We start from the raw sequence: 27406 nt of genomic DNA on the forward strand, positions 1-27406 counted from the left end.
CCCCACTCCCTAGTAGCACAGTTAACCCATTGATCACCCCTGGCGTTAATCCCCTTCCCTGCGAGTGTTATTAGTACTGTAACAGTGCATTGTTTTTAGCACTGATCACTGTAAAAAGGTCACTGGTCCTCAAAAAGGGGCAAAAGTGTTCGTTAGGCATCCAAATTGTCTAACGCAATGTCGCAGTCCCGCTAAAAATTGCTGATCGCCATTACTAGTAAAAAAAATTTAAAAATTCCATAATACCCCATAGTTTGTAGAAGCTATAACTTTTGCGCAAAGCAATCAATACAAATTGCCCTAAATTGATGAAGAAATTTGATTTTTTAAGTTTTATTGGCAACGTTTTATAGCAGAAAGTTAAAAAAAAATATATATTTTTTTTTCAAAATGGTCAGGTCTTTTTGTTTATAGCCCAAAAAATAAAAACCACAGAGGTGATCAAATACCACCAAAAGAAAGCTCTATTTGTGGGGAAAAAAGGACATCAATTTGATTACAGTGTTGCACATCTGCCCAATTGTCAGTTAAAGCAACGCAGTGCCGTATTGCAAAAACTGGCCTGGTCAGGAAGGGAGTAAAACCTTCCGGAGCTGAAGTGGTTTAACAAAGTGCTCAGAAATACGCATCCCAGTAAAATGGACACTCAACAGAGATGATGGCTGCCATTACAACATTATGTAGGCTTTGGATAAATGTCTGTCATCCAGTGAAAAGTAAACCCAGCCAGTCAGTCCAGCGACACTAAGCATCAGGGTCCAACTAAAATAAAGCTCAGCAGGAGCCAGAAGTATTCTCATGGTGTAGTAGTTTTAATAAAGATGCAAGTACACAAAAAAAAAGCAGCATAAAACCCTTACATTGAAAGCTGCTGCTGACCCAGAATCGAGCAACGGCGTGAAGTCATCATTCGTATCCCTTTCGAAGCGTTTACATTGGACGAAATGGGTCAGAGAAACTAGTGCTGACGTCACACCACTGCTCTATTCCGGGTCAGCAGCGGCTTTCAATGTAAGGATTTCATGCTGCTTTTTTGTTTTAACGTGTACTTGTATCTTTATTACAACTACTTCACCATGAGAATACTTCTGGCTCCTGCTGAGCTTTATTTTAGTTAGACCCTGATGCGGAGTGTTGCTGGACAGACTCACTGGCTTTACTTTTCACTGGATGACAGACATTTATGGAGCATATGCCCATCCTATGAATTCTAAAGAAAAATTTTGCAAAATCAGAATAAATTTTTTTTGGGCATAGCCCATCTTGCCATTTACTAGCAATTATCTGAAGACTTAAGCAACTTCCTTAGCCAATCATAACAGCCTTACAGTCTAGATAAAGGATTTTTGTACTCCTTGTAAAAACATTTCAAGTCCATTGAGAGACACAGGAAGTCAACTTCAGGAAATACTGCCACCTCCAGGAGGACTGAACAGTGGCAAGCAAAACTGTAGGCCAGCCTAGAATAACCCCTCCCACTACCAGCATTCTTCAGCTTTGTAGCAAAACTGCACCGAAAGCAAGATCATAGTCCGATTTTACAGTGAGGATAGAGAACATAAAAATCCAATTTTCCCGCTTGTTTATTGAGAGGCAGAGGAAGTATTTCAACTTCATAATTACCAAAAAAAAAAAAAACAGTACAACTGAGAGGAGTGAGCAATACAGAAAACGCTAACAGGCTGGGGGAAAAGAAAACCCCACACAGTACTGGGGACTTCCCATAGCTCAAAACGCCATCTGAAGAACCTTGTGTTCTAACACAATTGTCCACTTCAGTACAACTTAAGAGAACCAGTGATCAGAAGACCAGGTGGTAGCCGTGCAAATCTGTAAAACAGTTGCTTGATACTGAGATATGCAAGAAGCACTCACAGATCTAGTAGTGTGCCTTGACAGGAAAGGGTGGAACCTGATCCTGGAGACCACAAGCTTGAATGATGGTTTGTGCAAGTCACAGAGATGATGGAACAAGAAGCAGGTGCAAAACTTATGGGGCCCACCTGGAAGTGGATGACAAAAGACTCTCAAAGCCCAAAAGTACATGTAGAAAATGGATAGAAATCTGCTTTTTGGTGAACAGGTCTCTGAAAAATAATGAGGATCAGCAGAATGTGCTTCTCTTTCCCATAAAACAGATGAGGAAGTTTCAGGGCAGAAAAAGGCATAGCTTAGGATGTAATGATCCCACAGAGAATCCAGTGCTTTTGATGGAATATCCCTGTACCTGGAGACTAACCTGTCCAATTTGTTGTTGAACATGGAGGTCCACAACAGGTTCTGGCACTGCTGGCTGGGGAAGTCTGCCTGCTAATGGTCTATGCCTGGGATATATACAGCTGACAACGCTGAAACTTGAGGTCTGCACGGGACAGGATTCATCTTTTGACGCAGCAAGACTTCTGGTCCTTCCCTGATGACTATTGTAAACCACCGCTGTATCGGATGATCCTACAGTAAGATGGTCCAATGCTGCAGAAATAGTCGACTGAAGTTTCCAGGATGTGAATCAGAAGACTAGACTCTGCTAACCAAGTCTCCTGCCCAAACAGGGTCCCCAGGACTCCTCCCCAGCCTGACAGGCTGTTGTCCGTTGTGAGGATCCTTCAATAAAGCAGAAAGGAAAAACTTCCGACTTCTGTCCAGAGTCTAGATTTACTTGTCCCACAATGACAGAATGTTCTATACAGTTCTGGAGTGAAACTTGGCAAATAGAATGGCCTAGATTAGAAGGATGCTAAAATCAGACCTAGCACACATGCAACAGCAGAAAGTTGGAATGCTTTAGGCCTGAGTTAGACTTTAATATCTCAGTGTCTGAAATTTCTCCTGTGGAAGGAAAACTATGACCTGACCTGTGTATAGGTAGCAGTGTGTTTTAGGTAAGAAAGGAAAAAAATAAAAGTTTTATAAATTAGCATGTCCGTTTTCACCAGACTGCCATCCATCAATCGGATTGGATGACAAACGTATCCCCATCTGTATGTTTTTAGTGGACCGGATGACAGCGGACACATGTCTGACATCCACTGCCCCATAGAGAACAATGGGTGTTCCAACGGGTCCGCCTGCAAAAAAATTGAAGTTGCGTATCGGTAACGTCTTTTCCAGTAGTCTTTCAGGACAGCCACCATGAGAGATAGTCTCCTCCTCTTCCTCTAGGAAACACTGCGCCAGCCCATAAATTCTTACTTCCCCCTGCCAGACCTCAGTTTATTCCAAGATTACCTCCGGCCAGCTGGGGAGACACAAGAACACATTAATAACATACTATCCCATATCATTATCATGCTGCGTTCTGGTCTTTTATAAAGACACCCCAAAGTTTCGGGTGGGTAACTAGGGCTGTCCTGAAAGACTACTGGAAAAGACGTTAACGGTACGTAACTTCAATTTTCCCCTTTCGTCTTTCAGGACAGCCACCATGAGAGGATGAAAGAGCACTTACCAGTTAAGGTGGGACTACAGCTTGCAATACCTTTCGCCCAAAGGCTTGCTCACTAGCCGACACTAGGTCCACTCTGTAGTGCTTTACGAAAGTTGAGTAGCTGGACCATGTTGCAGCCCTGCATATTTGCTCTGGCGTTGCTCCAGCCTTCTCTGCCTGAGAAGCTGCCATAGCTCTGGTAGAGTGTGCCTTTATACCCATTGGGATTTCTTTCCCTGCTAATGTATAGGCCTGACAAATGGTTGTTCTGAGCCATCTGGCAATAGTGCGTCTAGACGCTTTGCATCCCTTTCTGGTCCCAGAAAACAAAACAAATAAAGAGTCTGACTTTCTAAATGTTTTGGTCAGATCTAGGTACTGAAGGATACATCTCCTTACGTCCAAAGAATGAAATTTTAATTCCCTTCCCCCTGAGGGGTTGGGACAAAATGAAGGTAACACTACCTCCTGACTTCTGTGGAATCCAGAAGCCACCTTAGGCAAAAATGCCGGATCAGTCTTGAAGATGATCCGATCTGGGAAAATAACGAAAAAAGGAGGTCTGACAGATAAGGCCTCAATCTCACAGACTCTCCTGGCAGTTGTCACTGCTACTAAAAAAAAACTTTTTAAACGTAAGATTTTTCAGAAGGCACCCTTCTAACGGTTCGAAGGGGGTTCCCGTCAGGCTCTGTAAAACTAAAGATAGGTCCCACTTGGGAAAGGGAGGGCCTTGAACCAGTCTCTGTCTAGACAGAGCCTTAAAGAATCTGACCACCCAAGGGTTGGTGGCCAGATGTTTTTCTAAATAAGCACTCAGTGCTGACACCTGCCCTTTAAGGGTACTAATGGATAAACCCCTATCTGCCCCGCACTGAAGAAATTCCAACACAGCTGTGGGACTATGTACCGCAAAAGAGCCTTCTACACACCATTCATTGAAACGTACCCAGACCTTCTTATAGATCTGGCGTGTTTCCTTCTTCCTGCTGCTGAGGAGGGTGGAGATCAATTTCTCAGAAAACCCCTTCGATCTTAATATACCCTCCTCAGTAGCCAGGCCGCTAACTGCCATTGGTGTACCTGTGGACAGAGGACTGGGCCCTGTGACAGGAGGTCCTCTCGAGGTGGCAGGAATAAGGGAGGTTCGACCGCTAGCTGCTTGAGTACTGAGAACCAAGCCCTCTTTGGCCAATGTGGTGCTACTAGAATCAGGGACGTGTTTTCCATCTGGAACTTCCTGAGAACTGCTGGCAATAACACCGGGGGCGGGAAGGCATAGCAGATTCTGAAATGCCAGTTCTGGATCAATGCGTTGACCCCCCGTGCTCCCTCTCCTCTGTTTAGGGAGAAAAAACATGGGGCTTTCACATTGTTTCTTGTCGCAAACAGATCTACTTCTGGAGGACCCCATTTCTCTGAAATTAGATTGAAAACCTCCTGGTTGAGGATCCAATCACCCTCTCTCAGCTTGGTTCAGCTGAGAAAGTCTGCTATCACATTCTTTTCTCCTCTCAGGAAGACTGCTGAGAGAGAGAGTGTGGGTCTAGGCCCAGTTCAGAATGTCTGATGCTAAGGCCAAAAGGACTCCGCTTCTCGTGCCGCCCTGTTTGTTTACATAGGCCACGGCGGACGAGTTGTCCGACCGCACCTGAACATGGTGGCCCTGTAGCTCCTTTTTGAAAAACCTGAGTGCTAGCCCGATTGCCCTCAGCTCCTTCCAATTGGACGACCTTCTTAGTTCATCGTCCTCCCAGGTGCCCTGTGCTAAAAGGGAACCCAGATGCGCCCCCCATCCTCTGCCGCTTGCGCCTGAGAAACTGGGATGAACCACAGACGACCCTGTGACAAGTTTGAGACCTTCCTCCACCACCAGAGGGATCTCTTTACTTGGTGCGGAACCTGTACCAAGGTGTCCAGATCTTTCTGATTGTGATCCCACACCCTTCGGACAAAGGACTGTAAGGGACGAAAGTGCAGACCTGCCCACTGCACTGCTGGGAGGGTAGCGGTTAATAGTCCCAGGGCCGACATCAGAACTCTTATGGAGACCTGATTGCTGCACTGGAGAGCGGCCACTGCCCTGTCCAGTTTTAGTACTTTTTCTGCTGGAAGAAACACTCTCAGTAGTGTTGAGTCCAACAGATAGCCCAAGTACATGATGCGTTGTGAGAGAATCAAACTGTATTTCTCCAAGTTCAGTAGCCACCCTAGACCTGTAAGGACCTTCTTTGTTAGTTCTAGATCTTTGACTAACTGTACGGGGCACGCTGCAAATAGGAGCAGGTCGTCCAAATATGCTATCACTGATATTCCCTGGAGCCGAAGAAAGGCCATAACTTCCGCCAAAACCTTGGTGAAGATGCGGGGCGAGGAGGATACCCCGAATGGCAGCGCCTGAAACTGTAGATGTACCATTGTTCCACCTACGTCTACTGCTAGCCAAAGAAACCTCTGCGAAGCTTCTGCTATAGGGACATGTAGATACACGTCCCTTAGGTCCAGTGACACCATAAAGCAGTTGTGGGGTAGCAGGGCTCTGACTGTAAAAATTGTCTCCATACGAAATCTTCTGTATGTCACTGACCTGTTCAGGGGTTTTAAATTCAGAATCAGTCTGAATTTCCCTGTGGGTTTTTTCACTACGAAGATGTGTGAATAGAAACACTCTCCCTCCTCTGTTTTTGGTACTCTGAGAACCACATTTTGATCTTCCAGATCCTTTAGTGCTCCCAACAGAGCCTCGGCCTTTGCCGTTCACCTGGTTAGGTGCGTGACAAGGAATCTCCGCGGGTGAGGATTTGTGAATTCGAGACGGTACCCCCTTCTTATAACCCCTAGGATAAAGTGATTGGGGGATATTGCCTCCCACTGTGGAAGGAAGGCCCCCAGTCCTCCCCCCACTGTGGTTGGGGAGTCATTGGCTTTTACGGGGCTGGTCAGGAGGGCGAAAAATCGCCCCTCCTCTGCCCTTGCCTTTTTGACCCCAAGATCTCTTTTGCCCTTCCGGCTTTGGAGCTTCTTTACGTTTTTGCGGACGAAACCCCTTCTTTGTTTGTGCAGGGGTTTTCCGCTTAACTGGGAAGGATTTTTTCCTGTCTGCTGTGCGGTCCAAGACGGTCTCTAAACCTTGGGCCGAAGAGAAGGTCTCCTGTTAAAGGTATCCCGCACAACTTGACCTTAGAGGCGCTATCGCCTGGCCAAGTTTTTAGCCAGAGGGCTCTCCTGGCAGAATTGGCCAGAGCCGCTGATCTGGCCGACATACGGACCGATTCTGCCGAGGCATCAGCTATGTAGGCGATACCCTGCAGAATCGTAGGGAAAGAAGATAGAATGGTTTCTTTTGCCGTTCCAGCTTCAATATGCTCTTGGATCTGGGGAAACCAGTGCTCCAGGTTGCGAGCCACAACTGTGACAGCCAACTCAGGCTTTAAATTGCCAATTGTTGAGTCCCAAGTCTTTTTGAGGAGAGAATCTATTCTCTTATCCATGACATCCACCAAGGTCCCCCATGTCCTCAAACGCCAGGTCCGTGTGTCTGGAAACCTGGGAGAAGGCCGCATCTAACTTGGGATTTTTATTCCAGATAGATGCAGGATCCTCTGAGAACGGAAATCTCCTCTTTAGGGATCTAGAAAAAAAGGGCTTCCTTTCGGGGTCTTGCCACTCCTTTTTAATAGTTTCAACCAGTATCTCATGCACTGGAAAAACTTTTTTCTTTTGTTCCCCCAAGCCCTTGTACATTTGGTCATGAAGGGTCAGGGGTTTCTTGTCCTCCTGAATACCGAGGGTTGTATAAATAGCCCCTAAGAGGTCCTCTACCTCTTCCAGGGATAATTTATATCTGGAGGATTTTCGGGACTCCCTGTCCTGGTCCTCCCCCCCTGAACCATCCTGGGAATCGGAAGAGGAACTGTCTGGCTGTCTTTGTTCCACTCCGGAAGGGCCTGGAGATTCTTCTGCCCTAACTGAAGTTGCAGGTTGGGCAGGAGCAGAGCCCTGTGCCTGAGGCGGGGTTGTGTCCTGGGGAACTGGATTAACGGGAGGCTGAAACCTTTCAAATAAGGCTTTAAATGAAGAAAAGGTGGACGAGAGCTCCTTTACCGAGGCTGCTAGTCCTGACTCCTGCTCAGAGTCCCTCTCTTTAACAAGGGAGTCTATGCACTCCCTATACAAGACTTTTGTCCATGATTCCCCTAATGTGTCCCTGCAAGAGGCACATCTCTTCTTAGAGCTATGTGTAGACTTGGACTTCTCTGTAGCTTTTTGAAATACATGAAAAAAATAAAAAAATATTTTGTCATTTTTTTTTTTTTTAAACTAGGACACAACCCTGGGAGTGCACTAGACCCTCCTTAATATGTGAGGATCTGAGCCTCCCTCCCCCTGACCACTAGGGCTGCAACTAACGATTATTTTCATATTTGATTAGTTGGCCGATTATTGTTTCGATTAATCGATTATTCGATTAATCACCTTAAAAAAAGTGTGGTGTATAATTTAGTTAATGTGTAAAGTTTTAAAAAAAAAAAGTAATTTATTCTTAAATATCTCTGTGCTGTGGAACATATAAATAACCAACTATATGGTTAGGGAGCAAAATATCGAATCCACTCTCAGCATAACAGACAGAAGAGATATACTGTACATACTATTAGAGGAGATATACTGTATATACTATTAGAGGATATATACTGTATATACTATTAAAGGGTGAATCTGGTAAATATCATCAGACTCAGTGATCAAATTTTTTTATTAAAAACAATGTCTTCCTTCAAAAAATGTCATTTTAAGAACGTTCGTTCTTTCATTCAGCGAATGTACAAAGATTTTTCATCTGAATATTCTCGTCTGAAAATTGATCCGTGTGGTCAGCATAAGGCTCAGTACACATCTATGCAGTTTGCTTTTGATCTGTTTCTGCAGTGCTTTTTGCTGTGCGTTTTGATTTCTGCACAGGCATTTTTTTGGCAATTTGTTGTTGGGCAGATTAAACAAAAATTGCTGCAAAAACGCATTACATGCTTTTCTGCAGCTTTTCAATTGAAGTATATTGAACCAAAAAAGCACCGTTTTGCGTGAACGTGTCCCATAGGAAAACATGTAAATGAGCTGTAGTAGTGCATTTCTGCAAAAAGCACCAAAAAACACACATAGATGTGAACCAGGTCTAAGACGTTTAGTAACATAATGGGGTTAAAAAAAACTAAAATTAGCCCTTTATAGTACAAAAAAAGCAGATAATCACTACTGTAAGGGGTTAATTTTTTTAAATATAGAACTGTTAAAGTAATATATGCAGTAGCGATAATTTGCTCTTCTATAAAGGGCTCATTTTAGGGTTTTTTTAACCCCATTATGTTACTGGCCGATTAATCGATTATGAAAATAGTAATCGATTAATTTCATAATCGATTAGTTGTCGATTAATCGATTAGTTGTTTCAGCCCTACTGACCACCCAGGGTGTCTGCCCCCCCATCACAGGAACTATACATGGAGGGACAATCCCAGATAAAAAGTGCCCTTCCCCAGGGCGCTCTTACCTTAGGAAGGCTGGAGGTAGTGTCCGTTGGCTGAGCATCTGCTTCCGACATGACTGCAGGTGGTTGCTACTACCGAGTCCCACGCTGCCTGTGCGTGTCCCAGACTCGTCTCCAGCCTGTGCCTGGCTTCCCTATCAGCTCCGCGACCCGGAAGTCGGGGGTCAAAGGCAAGCATTCGCCCTTCTGCCGGAAATGATGTCGCCCGTCGTCCGGCCCGCCTCTTTTTAGTTCCAAAACGAACGGCCTGTACAGTGTACAGGGAAGGGCGAACGCCTGCTTGCTGCGGCCCTGTAGCCGCGATAGTGATCCCCCGCAACCTGAAGCCGTGCTCGGCTAGAATGGCAAGTGAAAGAGGGGTAAATACCCCCTTGCTCCTAGGAAGCCCCTGCTCCCATATACCGGATCAAAAATCACAAACATCGGCCAGTCGCCCTGACTGAGTGGCCTGGCTCCTTGCACAGTGTCTCCCCACCGGAGGAAACACTAATACTGAGGTCTGGCAGGGGGAAGTAAGAATTTATGGGCTGGCGCAGTGTTTCCTAGAGGAAGAGGAGGAGACTATCTATCATGGTGGCTGTCCTGAAAGACGAAAGGGGAAAATTTAATATATATATATATATATATATATATATATATATATATATATATATATATATATATATATATTACCAAATGAACACCCAATATGTCCTGAAAAAACAAGGTATATTCCACATGAATACACTAATTAGTTACTGGTTTTGGGGTTAAAATTTGTTTTAACCCTGGTTACAAAGGGCTTAAAGGGGTTGTAAACCCTTGTGTTTTTTCACCTTAATGCATCCGATGCATTAAGGTGAAAAAACACCTGGCAGTGACCGCCCCCCCGTTTTACTTACCTGAGCCCAGTATTTGCCTCGGCAGAGATGCGCTGTCCCTCCCTAAACGGGGTCCCAGCTCTTGATTGGATAGATTGATAGCAGAGCAGCCATTGGCTCCAGCAGTCAATCAAATCCAATGCCGGAGTCGAGTCTGGCATTTGTGTCTATGGACGCCAAATGCTGGACTTGGGAGCGCGCCTGCAAGGCAACCCACGGGAGAGCATTTCTCCTAGGGGGTTATCTGATGCGGGGAGGAGCTACCAGCAGCGCCGGGGGACCCCAGAAGAGGATGATCATTGCCCACTTTGTGCAAAACGAGCTGCACAGTGGAGGCAAGTATGACTTTTTTTTTTTTTTTTTTTTTTAATTTAAAATAACAAATGAGGGTTTACAATCACTTTAAGATTACTGCTTGTGTTTTTCACATGTTTGTATTGAGAAAAACAAAAACACACATTATCCACTTGCTGACCGCTAGATGGAGATATGAAAATATATATATATATATATATATATATATATATATATATATATATATATATACACATACATATACATATACACACACACACATATATATATACGTTGCGGCTTACCGGGGTTATGGCTAAAGTCATCAACCATAACCCTAGTATTTTTTACCCAGCCGTCGATGGTTTCTCATAAAAGTAGTCAGATCGGCTAATTAGTCGCTGGATCGCTTTTCAGAAACAGTGAGAGATCATATCCCCCCCCCCCCCCCCCCCCACCCTGCCGGTGTTTCTTGGGCTTACTGGTTTTACCGGTGAGGCCAGGAAGGGATACAATTTGTTTTGTATTCTTATACACCTCAGATCTCTCTATAAAGAGGACCTGTTATCCCTTATTTCTATTACATAGTGTTAGAGCTGCATGATTCGGGGATAACTTTACTGTTTAGTTTTTTAATTCATTGTTAAATCAAGTTGCACAGCGGGGGCCCGATGCACATGGCCGGCAGGCGCAATCACGTGCATGAGAGCCAGCACAGGGATTTTTGTGTCCTGTGCTGTCAGAGGAGAGGAGACAAATCGTGAGTTCCTAGTAGGAGCAAGTAGGACCAGCGATCTGTCATCTCTCCTAGTTAGTCCCATCCCCACACAGTTAGAACACATTGAGGGAACACAGTTAACCCATTGATCGCCCCCTAGTGTTAACCCCTTCCCTGCCAGTGACATTTATACAGTAATCAGTGCATATTTATAGCACCGATCGCTCTATAAATGTCAACGGTCTCAAAAGCGTCTGATCTGTCTGCCGCAATACCGCTAATAATTGCAGATCCCCGCCATTACTAGTAAAATAAATATATATACACACACACACACGTACATATACAGTGCCTTGCAAAAGTATTCACCCCCCTTGGCTTTTTACCTATTTTGTTACATTACGGTCTTTAGTTCAATGTTTTTTTAATCCCAATTATATGTGACGGATCAGAACACAATAGTCTAGGTTGGTGAGGTAAAATGAGAATATATACAAATACAAAATATATAATATAGTCAAATTAGTGAAATGATGTCCACTTGTGTGCAATCTAAGTGTCACATGATCTGTCATTACATATACACACCTTTTTGAAAGGCCTCAGAGGCTGCAGCACCTAAGCAAGAGACACCACTAACCAAACACTGAAGACCAAGGAACTCTCCAAACAAGGGACAATGTTGTTGAGAAGTCAGGGTTAGGTTATAAAAAAAAATTATCCAAATCTTTGATGATCCCTAGGAGCACCATCAAATCTATCATAACCAAATGGAAAGAACATAGCACAGCAAACCTGCCAAGAGACAGCCACACACCAAAACCAAGGAGGGCATTAATCAGAGAGACAGCACAGAGACCTAAGGTAACCCTGGAGGAGCTGCATAGTTCCACAGCAGAGACTGGAGTAACTGTACATAGGGTGACAATAAGTTGTATGCTCCATAGAGTTGGGCTTTATGGCAGTGTGGCCAGAAGCCATTACTTTCAGCAAAAAACAATATGGCACGTTTTGAGTTTGTGAAAAGGCATGTGGGAGACTCCCAAAATGTATGGAGGAAGGTGCTCTGATCTGATGAGACTAAAATTGAACTTTTTGGCCAAAGAAAACGCTATGTCTGGCGCAAACCCAACACATCACATCACCCAAAGAACACCATCCCCACAGTGAAACATGGTGGTAGCAGCATCATGCTGTGGGGATGTTTTTCCAGCAGTCGGGACTGGGAAATTGGTCAGAGTTGATTGAAAGATAGATGGTGCTAAATACAGGGATATTCTTCAGCAAAACCTGTACCACTCTGTGTGTGATTTGAGGCTAGGAAGGAGGTTCACCTAGCAGGACAATGACCCCAAACACACTGCTAAAGCAACACTTAAGAGGTTTAAGGGAAAACATGTAAATGTGTTGGAATGACCTAGTCAAAGCTTAGACCTCAATCCAATAGAAAATCTGGGGTCAGACTTAAAGATTGCTGTTCACAAGCGCAAACCATCCAACTTGAAGGAGCTGGAGCAGTTTTGCAAGGAGGAATGGGCAAAAATCCCAGTGGCAAGATCATAGAGACTTATCCAAAGCGACTTGGAGCTGTGATAGCCGCAAAAGGTGGCTCTACAAAGTACTGACTTTAGGGGGGTGAATAGTTTATGCACATTGACTTTTTCTGTTATTTTGTCCTATTTGTTGTTTTTTTTTTTTTTTTATTGTGAAGCAAAGAAAAAAAAATCTTCAAAGTTGTGGGCATGTTCTGTGAATTAAATGATGCAAATTCTCAAACAATCCATGTTAATTCCAGGTTGTGAGGCAACAAAACACAAAAAATGCCAAGAGGATGAATACTTTTGCACGGCACTGTATACACGTTTGGGGGGTTCCAAGTAATTTTCTATAAAAAAAAAAAAAAAATATATTTTACAAGAAGTGCCAGAAAAGGCTTGGTCCTTAAGTGGTTATATAGATTATAGTTCATAAACAAAAGCCTTCAGTACCACTTACAACCCCAATACCGTGTTCAAACCAGTAATATGTAACCCTGAATTTTCCCAGTATTTTTATAACAGCAGTTTACTTGCTGCCTAAAGTGCATTACTTAACAGAGTACACAAAGAAATCACAACCTAAAATATGTTTGAAGCCTTCCAATACAAACCTGGTGGTCAAGCTTTAAAGACGACTTTATCTCTGCATGTATCCTTTGAAGCCTAGCATCAATGGAGGTTTCTATATATTGAAAAAAAAATAAAAAATTCACAGCATAGATTCAGTACAAAAACAAATATGTACTTACAATTCAGTTATAAACAAAAAGAAACCAAAAACAAACCTTTTTTCTTGTCAAATTTCCTAACGTCTGCTTTTTTAGTTTCCTCCTTACTGTGGCTGCAAAACAATACAAAAAATGGGTTAAAAACGTTTCATTTTAAATAATGCAAAACCTGATTTCTACATTTTGAAGTGTGGCGATGCAGCTCTGTTAAACCCCTTTCACATGGAGGGGCTTTACAGGCACTATAGCGCTAAAAATAGCCTGAAAGGGGGCGTGGCCAAGATGGCGGCGGTGTTGGACGCACTGTTGAGGAGCTCTGCTTCCATCGGGGGAATTTTATCCTGTTTTTTACACTTCGGGACCTCCGGGGTCTGTTACAATACCCCTAGATTGTTCCTGTCGGGGAATGAGACGGACGGGGCATAAATCTAAGGCACAGCAGAGGGTGAACGCTCCCAAATCCTCTAGGTCTCCGGGAGAGGCGGCGACGCACGTGGCTGACAAGCACAGCATGGCTTCCCAGACGTAGACTTCTGCCCCGGCGCTCTTGGAGCAGAGCAACTTTGATGCACTCATGCGGGCGATCACCGGCTGTCAGTCCTCCCTGTCGGATCTCACTACCAAGATCGACACAGTCCAGCTGGAGGTCGGTCGGATCCGGCAGGACTTTGACAAGATACGCCAGAGGGTTACGGAGACGAAGCGTCAGTTCGGGGACACAGAGGATACAGTCCGAGACCACACAGCCTCCCTGCACACGCTGCAGGTGAGGGTGCGATCCCTTGAAGCTAGATCCGAAGACGCGGAGAACCGCAATATGCATTTATATATAATTTGTAAATATCTATATATATCTATCTCTCTATATATATTTACAAATTATATATAAATACACACATATTTTATATATATATATATATATATATATATATATATATATATATATATATATACACACACACACACACATATATATATATATATATATATATATATATATATATATATATATATATATATATATACACACACACACACACACACCCCCCCCCCCCCCCCCAAATTAGTGATTTTCTCCATCAGACTAGTTTCAACAGAAATCAATGTTTGAGTGGATACTTCTCAAACAAATGCTGTCCTCGAACACTGGGAATGTAGGTAGATACCATTATTGCATTTCAATTGACAGTGTCAGTCTATTGTCTCTATAGCTACAGTAAACAGGTAATATATAACCTATGGCACAAGAGTGCCATCTTGAGTTAGAATTAGAGAGTGCCTCTCTAATGGAAAACTACAGAGATGTTTTTCTATTGTTCGGTTGTTATGGTAAACAACCTGACATATATAAATGGTTGCCAGGCATAGGCTGGACAGGACTTGCATCATGCCTTAAAACCAAAGAGGAAAAGTCTGTAACCAGCCATTGAAGAAAAAGATGCTTTCGCTCAATTCTCCAGTAACTGCCAACAAAGTCCTCGTCAACAGAGATCACGCACACACAGTAACCGGAGTTGAGTAACTTTTGCGTATTTCTGTTACAGACCATAGTTTCTGCTTATTTGCTAGGCATCTTGCTTGATATATCTGTCAGCCTTGTACTGTATTCCTAATATTGCAATAGTTTTGTATGTACAGCATTTTTGTTTAGTAAAAGCACATTTATACACTGCACAGGTCTGAGCTTCCTTGCTTATACCACAAAGTAACCTTGCTAGGTAGATACAAGCATAACAAGCTCCTAAAGAGTACCTCCACTCTAGTGGGGAACTTTGTAATACTGTAATTGGATGTTATTAAAAATCTTCTTTCTTTTTCAATCTGCAGTGCTGTAATTTTCTGTTAAATACAATGCAATATGGTAGCAAGGAGGCAGTCTGTACACAAAACACCCCTGTAATTTCCTGTTCGTGTGATTAGCTTACTTATTTTCCCAGAAGTCTGCACTAAGATATTCAGATTTTGGGCATCCCTGCAACAAAAATGTCATTTTTTGTAAGGTACTCCGTAAAGAGAAACCACGTCTAAAGGGATGCCAGAGAAAAAGGAAAAGGGATATGGAACCACGGGTCCCAGCAGAGAACCAGGTACTTACTCCTGACCACTGGGCAAAAGGATTGGATAGCCTATATAAAAAAAAAAAAAAAAAAAAAAAAAAAAAAAAAAGCATAGCCTAAACATTTATAATATTTAGGCATCAGCATCCCCCCTTTTACTTACCTGAGCCCTCATTCGATCCAGCACTGTGCACAACTGCAGCTCTCCCCCTCACGTCCAGGTCTCACTGGCTTTGAGGGGCACCAGGAGCAATTAGCACCCAGTCAATCAAAACCAGCGATGAGGGAGCAGAGCCAAGTCCTGCTGTCTGTGTCAATGGACGCAGCAGCGGGGCTCAGGAGCAAGCATGCACGAGTACCCCCATGGGAAGCAGCTCAGATGCATGTTTGTATAGATGAGACAATTTTATGCCTGTCATGGTACATGTTAAAAAAATGGGTAAAGCGAGTTCTCCAGCTAAATGACCTTAGGTAAGAAAGTAGGACCCAAAGACTTGAATAAATAACAGCAACTAGCAATAAAAAAAAAAAAAAAAAAAAAAACACATACACACACACACCACAAAAAGTCATCAGCGTTTCACCTTTCTGCCTCTGCAGTATCTTCTAGTTTTCTTTTCTTATCAGCAACTTCTTTTTCTTGCACAGGTTTTGCTGCACGCTTTAGTGTAACCTGGGGAGGTCTGCCAACCTTGCCTTTCTGCTCGAGTAAAATGCAAAATAAAAAGGACAACTTGAATGGATTGTTTAGTAGACCCAAGCATTGCACAATAACTGGCAAACCTAAAGGCTCATTCACACCAGGGCAGTTTGTTGTGATGCATTTAATATTAAGGTAAAGCAGCCACTTATTTGATCGTAGTAGTGCATTACTGTGCCTTGGGGTGACCTGCAATACAGATGCATTGTTCAGAAATTCACAATGAATGGCACTTAACTGCACCAACATGCATAACAGAAATGCAGTGGTGTGAATCGGACCCAAATGAGATTGTACTTTGAGAACGTAGAATGTGTGGCAAGCTTAAGGACTGCCAAAAGGAAATCCAAACTTACCCTTAAGGCCTCATTGCACACTGCCCAGCTCCGCTGAATGTCTTTTCCCCCTCGACAGAAGAAAAGCAGCCTAAAAAACGTGCCTAAGCCCTGGTTCACACTGGTGTGATTTGACATGTCAAATCGGCAATGGCACCACACAGATTTCAAAAAGTAGTTTCTGTACTACTTTTTGCAATTTCAGCTTGCGTTTTCCATTGACATCTGTGCAGAAACCCACACAGATGTCTGTGAAATTGTGACTGACATGCGGGAATGAAATCATGCGAGTTCAGCTTAACTCGCACGACTTCATTCCCACAGCTCAGTGTGAACCTGGGCTAAAGCTGCATTTTGCTTATGTGTTTAGGTGCGTCCTGAGTGCACGAGGCCTAAAAATGACAGCCTGAAAGCTGTAGCACAGGTTTCCAAAACTGGTACTTACTGGCTTACGGCAAACAATACTCTCTCGATAGCAACTATAAATCTATATACAGTGGATACAAAAGGTTTACACGCCCCTGTAAAAGTGCCAGGTTTTTTTTTTTTCACCTTAAAGCTCCATGCACACTAGCGCTTAACCACTTCACGCAAAATCAGGTACCTGTACGCCATCTTGTGGTTGTACTGGGGTGATGCCTGCAGCCAGAGGCATCACCCTGGTATTGTTTTTTTTTAGAGCTGGTGATCAGCTTTCAAGTGATAACAACCGATGCAGCTAAGCTGCTCAGCCGTTATCACAAGCAGTGGGAGGGGACAGAGGGGACAGAGGGGACACAGGGGACCCCCCCCCCCCCCCGCCCGGGTCTTCAGTCTCACCGGGAGACCTGAGCGACCAGCCGGCACTCCGAACAAAGCTGGAATCTGCTTCGATCGGGCCTCCACTCTAGCGACATCACGTCGTCACCTCAAGTTTACTCGGCAGCCAACGACGCCGAAAAGAAAAAAAGAAAAAAAGGAATTCAAAGGTATTCAACCAGATAAATCTATCCAAAAGTGTTACACACACAAATGGGACCTTCAATATCATGGGATGTTACAGCTGTACCTCAAGTAATGTTGTGTACCTCATCCAATGCAAAAGGTGCAGCAAAGGATCTTATGTTGGTGAAACAGGACAGAAGTTGCAAGCGAGGATGAATTTGCACAGACATACCATCAAGGAACATAAAGAAGACAGTTTATGCACACCTGTGGGACATCATTTCTCACAATCGGACCACACCATAGAAGACCTCAATGTCTTAGTTCTTAAAGGGAATTTCAGAACTATCCAGGAAAGGAAAACGTTTGAACTAAGAATGATACTTCTTTTTGACACGAAGAATAATGGCCTGAATTTAGATATTGGTTTCCTTACACATTATGCTAAAGTTTTACGACCGCTCTGTGATTAGTATCCCCCCCCCCCTGCATTCCCCCCTAGCTCTCCCTCTGTCTTATCTCACTAACTCTGCTGCTATCTTTATTACCATTGATTTGTATGTGTTTGGTTTTCTCTCTTTTTTTTTTTTCTTCTTTTTCTTTAACATTCTGCTTAAAAATTTGTGAATCAGTACTGCTTGGACCTTGAAGAAGGGGACATACCCCGAAAGCTTGTCCTGAAAAATTGTATGTTAGTGCAAATAAAAAAAGTATCACGGACAGTACTCAATTTTCAAAGGTATTCAAAAATGCAGATTTTGGCTTTTTGAATGCTTTTAAGTGCAGAGGAGCTTGGGGTCTTTTAGAGTAGCTGACACAAGGGATGTTTACATTCCTTGTGACAGCAATAAAAGTGATCAGAATTTTTATTTTATTTTAACCACTTCCCGCCCGGCCTATAGCAGAATGACGGCCGGGGGTTGTTTCGTTATCCTGACTGGACTTCATATGATGCCTTTCAGGATAGCATGCCGCCACGCGGCAATCGTTGGTGCTTTGTGTCAGCCTGATGCACCGCATCTCCGATCGTGGTATGGAGCCTCTGACGGAGGCTCCTTATGATTATCTGTGCTGATAATCAGCACATTGGTAGCTGGACACATCTGATCATCGGTGCCCATCAGCTGCCAGTCTGTGCCCCATCAAGAACACCTGTCAGTGCCCTTCAGATGCCAATCAGTAATTCCTGTCAGTAGCGCCTCATCAGTGCTGCCTATCCAGTGCCATTTATCAGTGCCCATTAGTGCAGCCTCATCAGTGCCCATCAGTGAAGGAGAAAACAAATTTTACAACAAAACCAAGAATTTCTTTCTTTAAAAATTGTTTTTTTTTTGTTTAGCAAAAACTAAAAAAAAAAACAAACAAAAAAAAAAAAAAAACAGTGGTGATCAAATACCACCAAAATATGTTCTCACAATCTGACAGATTTGGACAAAAGATTCCCAAGGCAATATGTGCCATGCTGACTCCTACCCCCAAAAGACTGAATATCGTCATAAAATCAAAAAGGTGCTTCAACACATTTCATTTTTCCTAGTATTTTTACAGGGGTGTGTGGACCTTTAATATCCACTGTATGTGTTCAAACATGAAAGAGACCATTATTTACCAAATATACAAAATAAAAAACCTATGGGAGGAAAGGACACTGGACACATAGGAAGCCTGCCCCTTTTAGGTTATAACCTCTCCCACCAGCTCAATTTCTTCAGGACAGTGGAAAGTCTTACTTTCAGCTCTGCTGTTGATGTGTTTGGAAGATTTCCTGCCATTAACAGATGCTGGTAGATTCAGAAGATTCAAGTTAGACTTTCCAGTAACTTGTTTTCCAGGAGTCTTTCAGGACAGTACGAGAGTGGCTCCTCCAACTAGGAAGCAGGACACACCAACTCCACACAGCTTGTCAGCTGTAGTAGAGTACCTCCGGCCCAGGCTGAAACACATAACCACAATATGGTTAACAGCAGCATAAAAAAAAAAAAACAGACAGGTCACTGCGGTCCTAAAAGACTCTTGGAAAACAAGTTACTGGTAAGTCTAACTTTAACTTTTCCTAAACGTCTTTCAGGACAGCACCTGACAGGATAAACAAGACTTGACAACTAGGGAGTGACACAACAGCCTGTAGGACCGTTCTGCCAAATGCCTGATCACCTGCTGACAGAAGGTCCAGTCTGCAATGACGAAAAAACGTTAAGTAACTTGACCACGTAGCCGCCTTACAAATCTAATCTGGGGCGGCACCAGCTTTTTCTGCCCACGTAGTGGCAAGCGCTTTAGTAGTGTGCTCGGATCCCCAGCAGGGGAGACAAATCTGGGACTAAGCCTCCAAAATAGCTGACTTAAGCCACCTATCAATTGACCCCTTTGATGCCTGGTGGCACTTTTTGTTGCCGCTAAAAAGAACAAAATGAGTCCGAAGATTTAAAGTCCCTTGTTACATCCAGGTAATGCAAGAATTATTCGCACATCTAAATTGTGGAACAGTTTCTCTTTATCCCCAGAAAGGCAAGAACAAAAAGTCAGCAGGACAATCTCCTGAGACTGGTTATGCACTGAGGCTACCTTTGGCCAAAACCCCAGATCCGTTTTAAGCGTAATCCTGTCTGGGTAAATGGACAAGAAAGGTTCCTTAACTGAAAGAGCATGCAGTTCACTGATTCTTCTTGTGGATGTGATTGCAACTAAAAATACAGTCTTGAAAGTTAGATTTCTCAAAAAAATTGATTGCAATTGTTCAAAGGGTTCTGGATCTAGTAAGAGCCTTAAAAATATCGTGACCAAAGATTGAGGAAATTGGCCTCTCCAGGAACACTCCCAAGATGGCCACTTGCACCTTAAGGGACTGCAAGCCCTTTGTCTGCACCACTTTGGAGGAATTCTAATACTAACACAATATCTTCCAAGGTTCGATTTGTCGAATGACACCAAGTATCAGACTCTTCAAACCTTAGAGATAATAGTTCTAATTACCTTCTTCCTACTGGAAAGCAAAGTGGTTACTAGAGGTTCTGACAAACCTTTAGTCCTTAAAGTGTAAGTAAACCCCCCTATGGTTTTCAGCCAAGGAAGCTGCCATCTTTGCCTCTGTTTAAACTACAACTGCCATGATCCTGCACATGTGATCAGTTATGACACCAACCATTGGATGGTTTGACAGTTTGGTTGAGAGCACAACCAATGGGAGTGTTACATTTTCGGCACGACCCGTAAATGAAACGGTTTTCTGGATGGGTTTACCTCCGCTTTAACAGCTGCTCCTCAGATACCAGGCAGTGAGGCTTAGCCTGGCTACACCTGGGTAATACACTGGGCCTTGAAGCAGTAAATCCTATTTGAGCATAAGCTGCCAGGATGGTTTGACTGCCATCTGCAGAATGGTGGAAAACTAGGCTCTTTTCAGACAGAATAGAGTAATAAGAATCACTGACACCCTTTCCTTCTGTATCTTCCTTAATACCAATGTAACCCAGGTGAAAGTTCCAAGGATGGGTTAAGGCATCTATCCCCAGAGAACATTCGTCTTGGTGAAGAGAAAATAATTGAGGGAGCTGTGCATTTCTTTTGATGCAAACAAGTCCACCTGTGGACGCCCCCATTTCCTGGTGATTAATGCAAAAATCTCTGGATTCAGGCTCCACTCTGCTTCCTGAATTTTCCATCTTCTCAAAGTCTGCCACCCTGTTTAGTGTCCTTGGGATGGACCGCTGTAGGATTTGTTGCCAGTAACTGAAGGGCCCCGCTTTTTGTGCCCCCGTTTGTTCAAGCAGGCCACCGTAGTGGCATTGTTGGCTAAAATCTGTACATGGTACCCCTGGAGGTCTTGTGAGAAGGCATCCAATACCAAGGTGACTACCCTCAACTCCCTCTGCTTGGGACCAAACTCCTTGTGCCCGATTCTGATCCTAGTGGGTTCCCAATCCCCACACGCCGGCATCTGTCGTCACTATTCTTTCGACCGGAAAGAACCATAGTAGCCCTTTTGACAAGACCAAATGATTTCTCCACCACCAAAGAGTCCTCTTTACCCTTGTGGGGATCCTTACTAATGTGTCTAGGGATTCCGGATTGTGATCCCACACCTTTAGGAGAAAACTCTGAAGTGATCTGAAATGAAGTTTTGCACATTGAATGGCAGGCATATTTGAGGTCAGGGTCCCTAAGGCCGACATAACCTTTTCTGACCGTCATTTGATTAGTTGGTAGCAAACCTGCTACATTCTGGATTTTGCCTTTTTTCTTCCTGAAAGAAGAATTCTTGCTCCGAGTTTATCTGGTAAACTAAAATCTGTACTTGCTGAGCCAGATTGAAATTTGATTTTTGAAGGTTCACAATCCAACGGTTCCAAATTACTGCGGGCCCTGCTGAAATCTCTTTGCAACCTGACACTGGACGGGGCAAAAAAAAAAAAAAAAAGAAGAAGAAGAAAAAGGATCTTCCAGACATGGGATTACTGCAATCCCCTAAAGACGAAGTGGGACGAGAGCTTCTGCCATTATTTTTGTGAAACTCCGTGGGGCGGATGAAAGGCCAAAACGGGAGGGCTTTGAATTGCAGATGAAGGACCTCTTCTCCCATTTTCCCAGCCAATCTCAGAAACCTTTGAGACTGGGGAGCTATAGGAATATGAAGGTACGCATCTCAAATCTATTGACTCCATGAAGCATCCCTGTATCAATCGATTCCTGACTGTAAAGATTGAGTCCATACGAAATCTTCTGTATGTCACCAACCTGTTTAGTGGTTTTAAGTTGAGGACGAGATGAAAACTTCCAGATGGCTTCTTTACCAGAAAGACATGGGTGTAGAATCCCTGATGACGTTCTTCCGGTGACACCTGGATCACAACCCCGTGTCGCACCAGATCCTTTAAAAGGTCCTTCATAGCCAGGGCTTTTGCGGTGTCCCTTGGAAGGTTTGTGATCAAAAATCTTTCTGGCGGAAACTCCGAAAACTATCTTGTATCCCTGGGACAGCATGGTTGAAATATATATAAATTTTTGTCATGCTTGCCCATTGGGGGAGGAATCCCTAAAGTCTTCCTCATACCGGCAATGATGAGTCATTGTGTCTTGCTGGCCGATGCAAGAGGATGGAAAAAGGAGCCCACCTTTGTCCTTGCCCTTCTGCGCTGACCAGTTCCTTCTTCCTAGGGGCTTGCCCCTGAGCTCTTTGAGGTTGAAAAAGATGTTTAATAGGTTTCTTTTTCTTTAACAGAAAATTATCTTTTCTTGTCGGCTGTCCTATCAAGAATTGAATCTAAATCAGGCCCAAATAACAAATCCCCTATGAACGGAAGTTTACTTTTGGATGCCGAGTCTCCCGGCCAGGTCTTCAACCAAAGAGCTCTCCTGGCCGAGTTGGCTAGGGCTGCAGATCTTGCTGTCACCCTTATAGAATCTGTTGACGCATCTGCAATGTAAGCCACAACCGGGTAAAAAAATGAGTCAAGGATCTCTTGTTTAGGGTGAGTCTGCCATGACGTGGGCTTTGAGCTGGTTTATCCAGTACTCCAGATTTGTAGACACGCAAGTAGTTGCCACGGCTAGTTTGAGATTGCCCATGATGGCTTGCCAAGCCCTCTTGTGGTTGATCCATCCTCTTATTCATGGGGTTAAAGGGATGTAATGGATGCAATGCAACCATTAAAATGTATATATTTATTATGTTTTTTTCAACTGTGAGTTATTAACAAGTGCCGAGATAGTCCCAATCTTTAGGTGTGCATGCGCGAACAGGCAGTAGCAGCAACTGCCTCCGCGCCTCCACCCCTTTAACTCTAACACCGGGATGATGGCACTAATATCGGGTTTCTACTAATATGTAATTGAGGCTTTACTCTCTTTCTTATCCATGGGATCCATGGAGATACCCATGTCCTGAAATGCCAGGTCAGTTGACAGAAATCTGTGAAAAGGCTGCATCAAGTTTAGGTACTTAATTCCCAAGTGCAGCCGGGTTTTCAGCAAAAGGAAAACGCCTTTTATGGGCTCTTGGAAAGAATAAATGCAAGTTAGACTTACTACTAACTTGTTTTCCAATAGGCTTTCAGGACAGCACCCGAGAGATCATGGCTCCTCCTCCCACAGGAAACACCTCATCAATTAAGCCTTTAATAGGAGGCCTCCACGTTGCTTCCATCAGTTGTTTGTAGAGAACCTCCAGCCCCAGCTGCAACACATAAGCGACAGTTACATCATAGTATTACAGCAACGTAATAAAAATGGTGGGTTACTGCTGTCCTGAAAGCCTATTGGAAAACAAAGTTACCTGTAAGTCTAACTTGCATTTTTCCAAAATGTCTTTCAGGACAGCACCCGAGAGGATTATCGAGACTTACTCAATTTAGGGTGGGACAAAAGCCTGTAAGACTTTCCTTCCGAAAGCCTGGTCTCCAGCCATCATGAGGTCTAACCTATGAGGGGCAAAGGTCGTCAGACTTGTGCAAGTAGCTGCCTTACAGGATTTGTTCGGGGTGGTACCAGATTTTTCTGCCCAACTCATCTCCGAAGCTCTTGTAGAATGAGCCTGGATACTCACTGGACTCTCTTGGCCTGTAAGGGAATAGGGTTCCGAGATTCTCAACCATCTGGCAATGGTTCCTCGTCTTCCTTTTTTATTGCCAGCAAATAAAATGAATAGTGCGTCTGAACATCTAAAGTCTTTAGTGGCTTCCAAGTAACTCAAGACTGCTCTTTTAACATCCAGGGTATGGAATTCTTCTTCCTTCTTACCCGATGGATTAGAACAAAACGTAGGAAGTATTATCTCCTGGGTTCGATTATGGACCGAAGCGACCTTCGGTAAAAAATTAGGATCCAAACAATTCGGTCTGAAAAAAAAAAAAAAAATGGCTCCCCGATTGATAAGGCTTGTAGCTCACTGACTCTTCAAGCTGTTGTAATAGCCACTAAAAAAAAAAACTGTTTTCAAAGTAACTAATTTCAGGGAGGCTAAATGAATGGGTTCGAAAGGTTCCCTGGTCAGGGCCTGTAGAACTGATAAGTCCCATACTGGACAACTTTTGATCACCATTGGTCTAGACCAGGAAAGAGCCTTTAAGCATCCAATCACTAAGGGTTCGGATGATAGATTTTTCCAAAAATAACCCAAGCGCGGCAACTTGAACCTTGAGAGTGCTGACCACTAGGCCCTTGTCCGCTCCATCTTGCAGGAATTCCAGAATAGAGGAAATCTGTTTTAATGATCTGCCGGATGCTGTGCACCAGGAGTTGAAGACTTTCCAGACTTTGGAATATATTGCTCTTGTAACCTTCTTTCTGCTAGATAGGAGGGTAACCACCAATCTATCCCAGAAACCTTTTCTCCTCAAGAGCTGCTCCTCAGAAGCCAAGCCGTGAGTTTTAGCTTTGCTACTTCCTGGTGAAGCAGAGGACCTTGTAACAGGAGGTCTTGTCTTAACGGTGCCAGTACGGTTTTAGTTGCATCTGTAGAAGGGATGAAAACCAAGGCCTTTTGGGCCAGAAGGGAGTGATGAGGATTACTGTCGTATCCTCTTTCTGGATTTTTGTTATGACCTGAGGGATAAGCTGAAACGGGGGGAATGCGTAACAGAGGTGAAATTTCCAACTGTGCACCAGAGCATCTACTCCCAGTGATGACTCGTTCCTGTTCAGGGAGAAGAAGCGAGACACTTGTGAATTTTCCTGAGTCACAAAGAGATCCCCTCTTGGCCGCCCCCATTCCTTCACGATCAAATGGAAGACATCTGGATTCAATTGCCACTCCGCTTCGAATACCTGATTCCTGCTGAGGAAGTCCGCTACCCTGTTTAGAGTCCCCTTTAAGTGGACCGCGGAGAAGGATAGAGTATGGAGCTCTGCCCAGCTTAGAATGCCTCTTGCAGAACTCTGCTTCTGGTTCCCCCGTCTATGTAGACCACCGCCGTGGCGTTGTCTGATAGTATCTGGGTATGCTGTCCTTGGACTTCTTCTGCAAAGGTCAGTAAGGCCATTTCTATCGCCTTTAGTTGCCTCCAATTTGAGGACTTCAGTGCTTCTTTTGTGGACCACGAGCCCTGGGCCCACCGACCATTCATGTGAGCCCCCCAACCCCAGGAGCTGGCATCGGTTGCTAACCTTACCTGGGTTGGGAAGGACCATAACAGGTCTTCTGAATACCTTGTCTGGTTCTTCCACCACCAAAGACTTTTACCGTGGTGGGAATCTTCACTAGTGAATCCAGTGAATCTTGCTGGTGATCCCAGGTTTTTAACAAAACTTTGCAGAGGTCTGAAATGGAGCTTTGCCCACTGAACTGCCGGTATGGAAGAGGTCAAAAGTTCTACGCTGACACGATCTTCCTGATGGACAGAAGCTGACTGGACTATAACAGTGACACCACTTATACCAACTTTTTCTGTTTTCCTTCTGGAAGAAAAATGTTTTGCTCCAAAGAGTTGATACGGAAACCTAGGAATAACACTTCCTGTGAGGGAATCAGATTTGACTTTTGGCGGTTTAAGATCCACCCTATGGATTCTAGGTGAACACGGGCTCTGACCAAGTTTTCTTGAAGACCTTCTCTGGTTGGAGCAAAAAATAGCAGGTTGTCCAGATAAGGAATCACTGAGATTTCTTCTAGGTGCAGAGGTGCCAATGCTTCGCCCATTATTTTCGTGAACACCCTTAGGGATGATGACAGACCGAATGGGAGTGTTCTGAATTGCAGATGTACCACCTTCTTCCATTCTTTCAGTGCTAACCTCAGATATTTCTGGGACCTGGCGGCAATAGGAATGTGGAGGTAGGCATCTTGTAACTATTGATGCCATGTAGCACCCTTGATTCAGGAGGTTTCTTACTGAGAAAATGGAATCCATCCGAAATCTTCTGTACTCTGATTTGTTCAGCATTTTGAGATTTAGGATGAGGCGAAACTTTCCTGAAGGTTTCTGAACAAGGAATACATGGGAGTAGAAACCCTGGAAGAACTGTCGGGACCGGAACAATGACTCTCTGGGATTTCGGTTCCTGAATTAGGGACTTCATGGCGAAAGCCTTGACCGGATCCCTCGGGACGTTTGTCACCAAGAATCTTTTTGGAGGTTCTTCCATGAATTCTATCACGTATCCCTGGAAGAGCATATTCACAATAAACTGGTTTGAAGTAATGGCTCTCCACTGAGGAAGAAACTCCTGGAGTGTTCCTCCGACCTTGAGGGGGGAGTCATTGCGGTTTTCCGGAGGTCGTAGGAGGATTGAAGAGCACTCCACTCCTACCTTTGGGCTTCTGGGAAGACCATGGCTTGCTCTTGCTCTGTGTTTTTCCTTCCTGCTGCCCTTTTTGAGGCCGAAAAAAAATGCTTACGGGTCTGAACCCGTTTCTTCTTGACCGGAAAGGACTTCTTTTCATCAGCCATACGGTCAAGAATAGACTCTAGCTCCGAAAAGAGCTAGAAGAGAAAAAGGAACCACGCTTAAAAAGGCTGCTACACAGCACAGATAAGACACCCAGGTGCACTAGGAAGGACAACATCTTCCGTGTGCCCAGCAAGCCACCACCACCTAAGGTCCCCTGTTGCTAGGCAGATATGCTAACACTAGCCACTGCAACAAACATTCCCAGGGAGATGGGGGGAGGGCGAGTAACCCCCCCACAGGAGAAAACGGCCCAGAGTAACAGGACACAGTCCCTTACCTTGGCCTTGCTGGTGCCTTGGCTTGCCCCCTTATCCGCTGCATCGCTGTCCATAGCTGCACTGCGGACGCGTGGTGAAGAACGTTGGTTCCAGATTAAAAAATGCCACCACACCGATCCAGAATAGGGACTTAAGGCACCAGGTGACCCTGCTCTCTCCCCCTGCGCTTGCGGCTGGAAATGACACCACGCACCGACCTGGAAGTACTGCCCCTTCCTATACAGGACGCAGCCGAGGAGAGCCTCGGCCACCAAAACAATGGCGGCTGCTACGTTCTCATCCCGCAGTGCAGGTCTCAGTGGTGAAACAAAAAACAGCAACCACCCTTCTGAAAAAAAGGGGGGACAGTACTGCCAGTCTGTACAGGCTCTCCCCGAGCAAAGAAGAGGGAGAGGGAGCCCACAGGACCTTCCAACAGGAGGCAAGTGGAAGGATCACTCTCCCAGCAAAAAAAGACTTAACAGGTAAGAGCCTGTGTCTCCCAGGAAAGCCCTGAGAGGCCATGGCTCCCACCAGAGGTGTTCCTCCGGCTGGAGGAAACAAAAAACTGATGGAAGCAACGTGGAGGCCTCCTATTAAAGACTTAATTGATGAGGTGTTTCCTGTGGAAGGAGGAGC

The 27406-nt window shown here is 44.3% G+C and overlaps 1 protein-coding gene across 1 annotated transcript in view; it reads right to left on the reverse strand.

Annotated features, from left to right (window-relative positions):
- The window catches only part of PSIP1 (PC4 and SRSF1 interacting protein 1), a 179837-nt gene that overhangs the window by 42161 nt on the left and 110270 nt on the right, over positions 1 to 27406 (reverse strand). The window contains exons 11-13 of the mRNA XM_073635722.1: positions 15752 to 15867; positions 13168 to 13223; positions 12994 to 13064 (exon numbers count right to left, since the gene is read on the reverse strand). Coding sequence (XP_073491823.1) covers positions 12994 to 13064; positions 13168 to 13223; positions 15752 to 15867 — 243 coding nt within the window. The remainder of the gene's footprint in view (positions 1 to 12993; positions 13065 to 13167; positions 13224 to 15751; positions 15868 to 27406) is intronic.

Source organism: Aquarana catesbeiana, linkage group LG01 (assembly GCF_042186555.1).
Source record: "Aquarana catesbeiana isolate 2022-GZ linkage group LG01, ASM4218655v1, whole genome shotgun sequence".
Classification (NCBI taxonomy): Eukaryota; Metazoa; Chordata; class Amphibia; order Anura; family Ranidae; genus Aquarana; species Aquarana catesbeiana.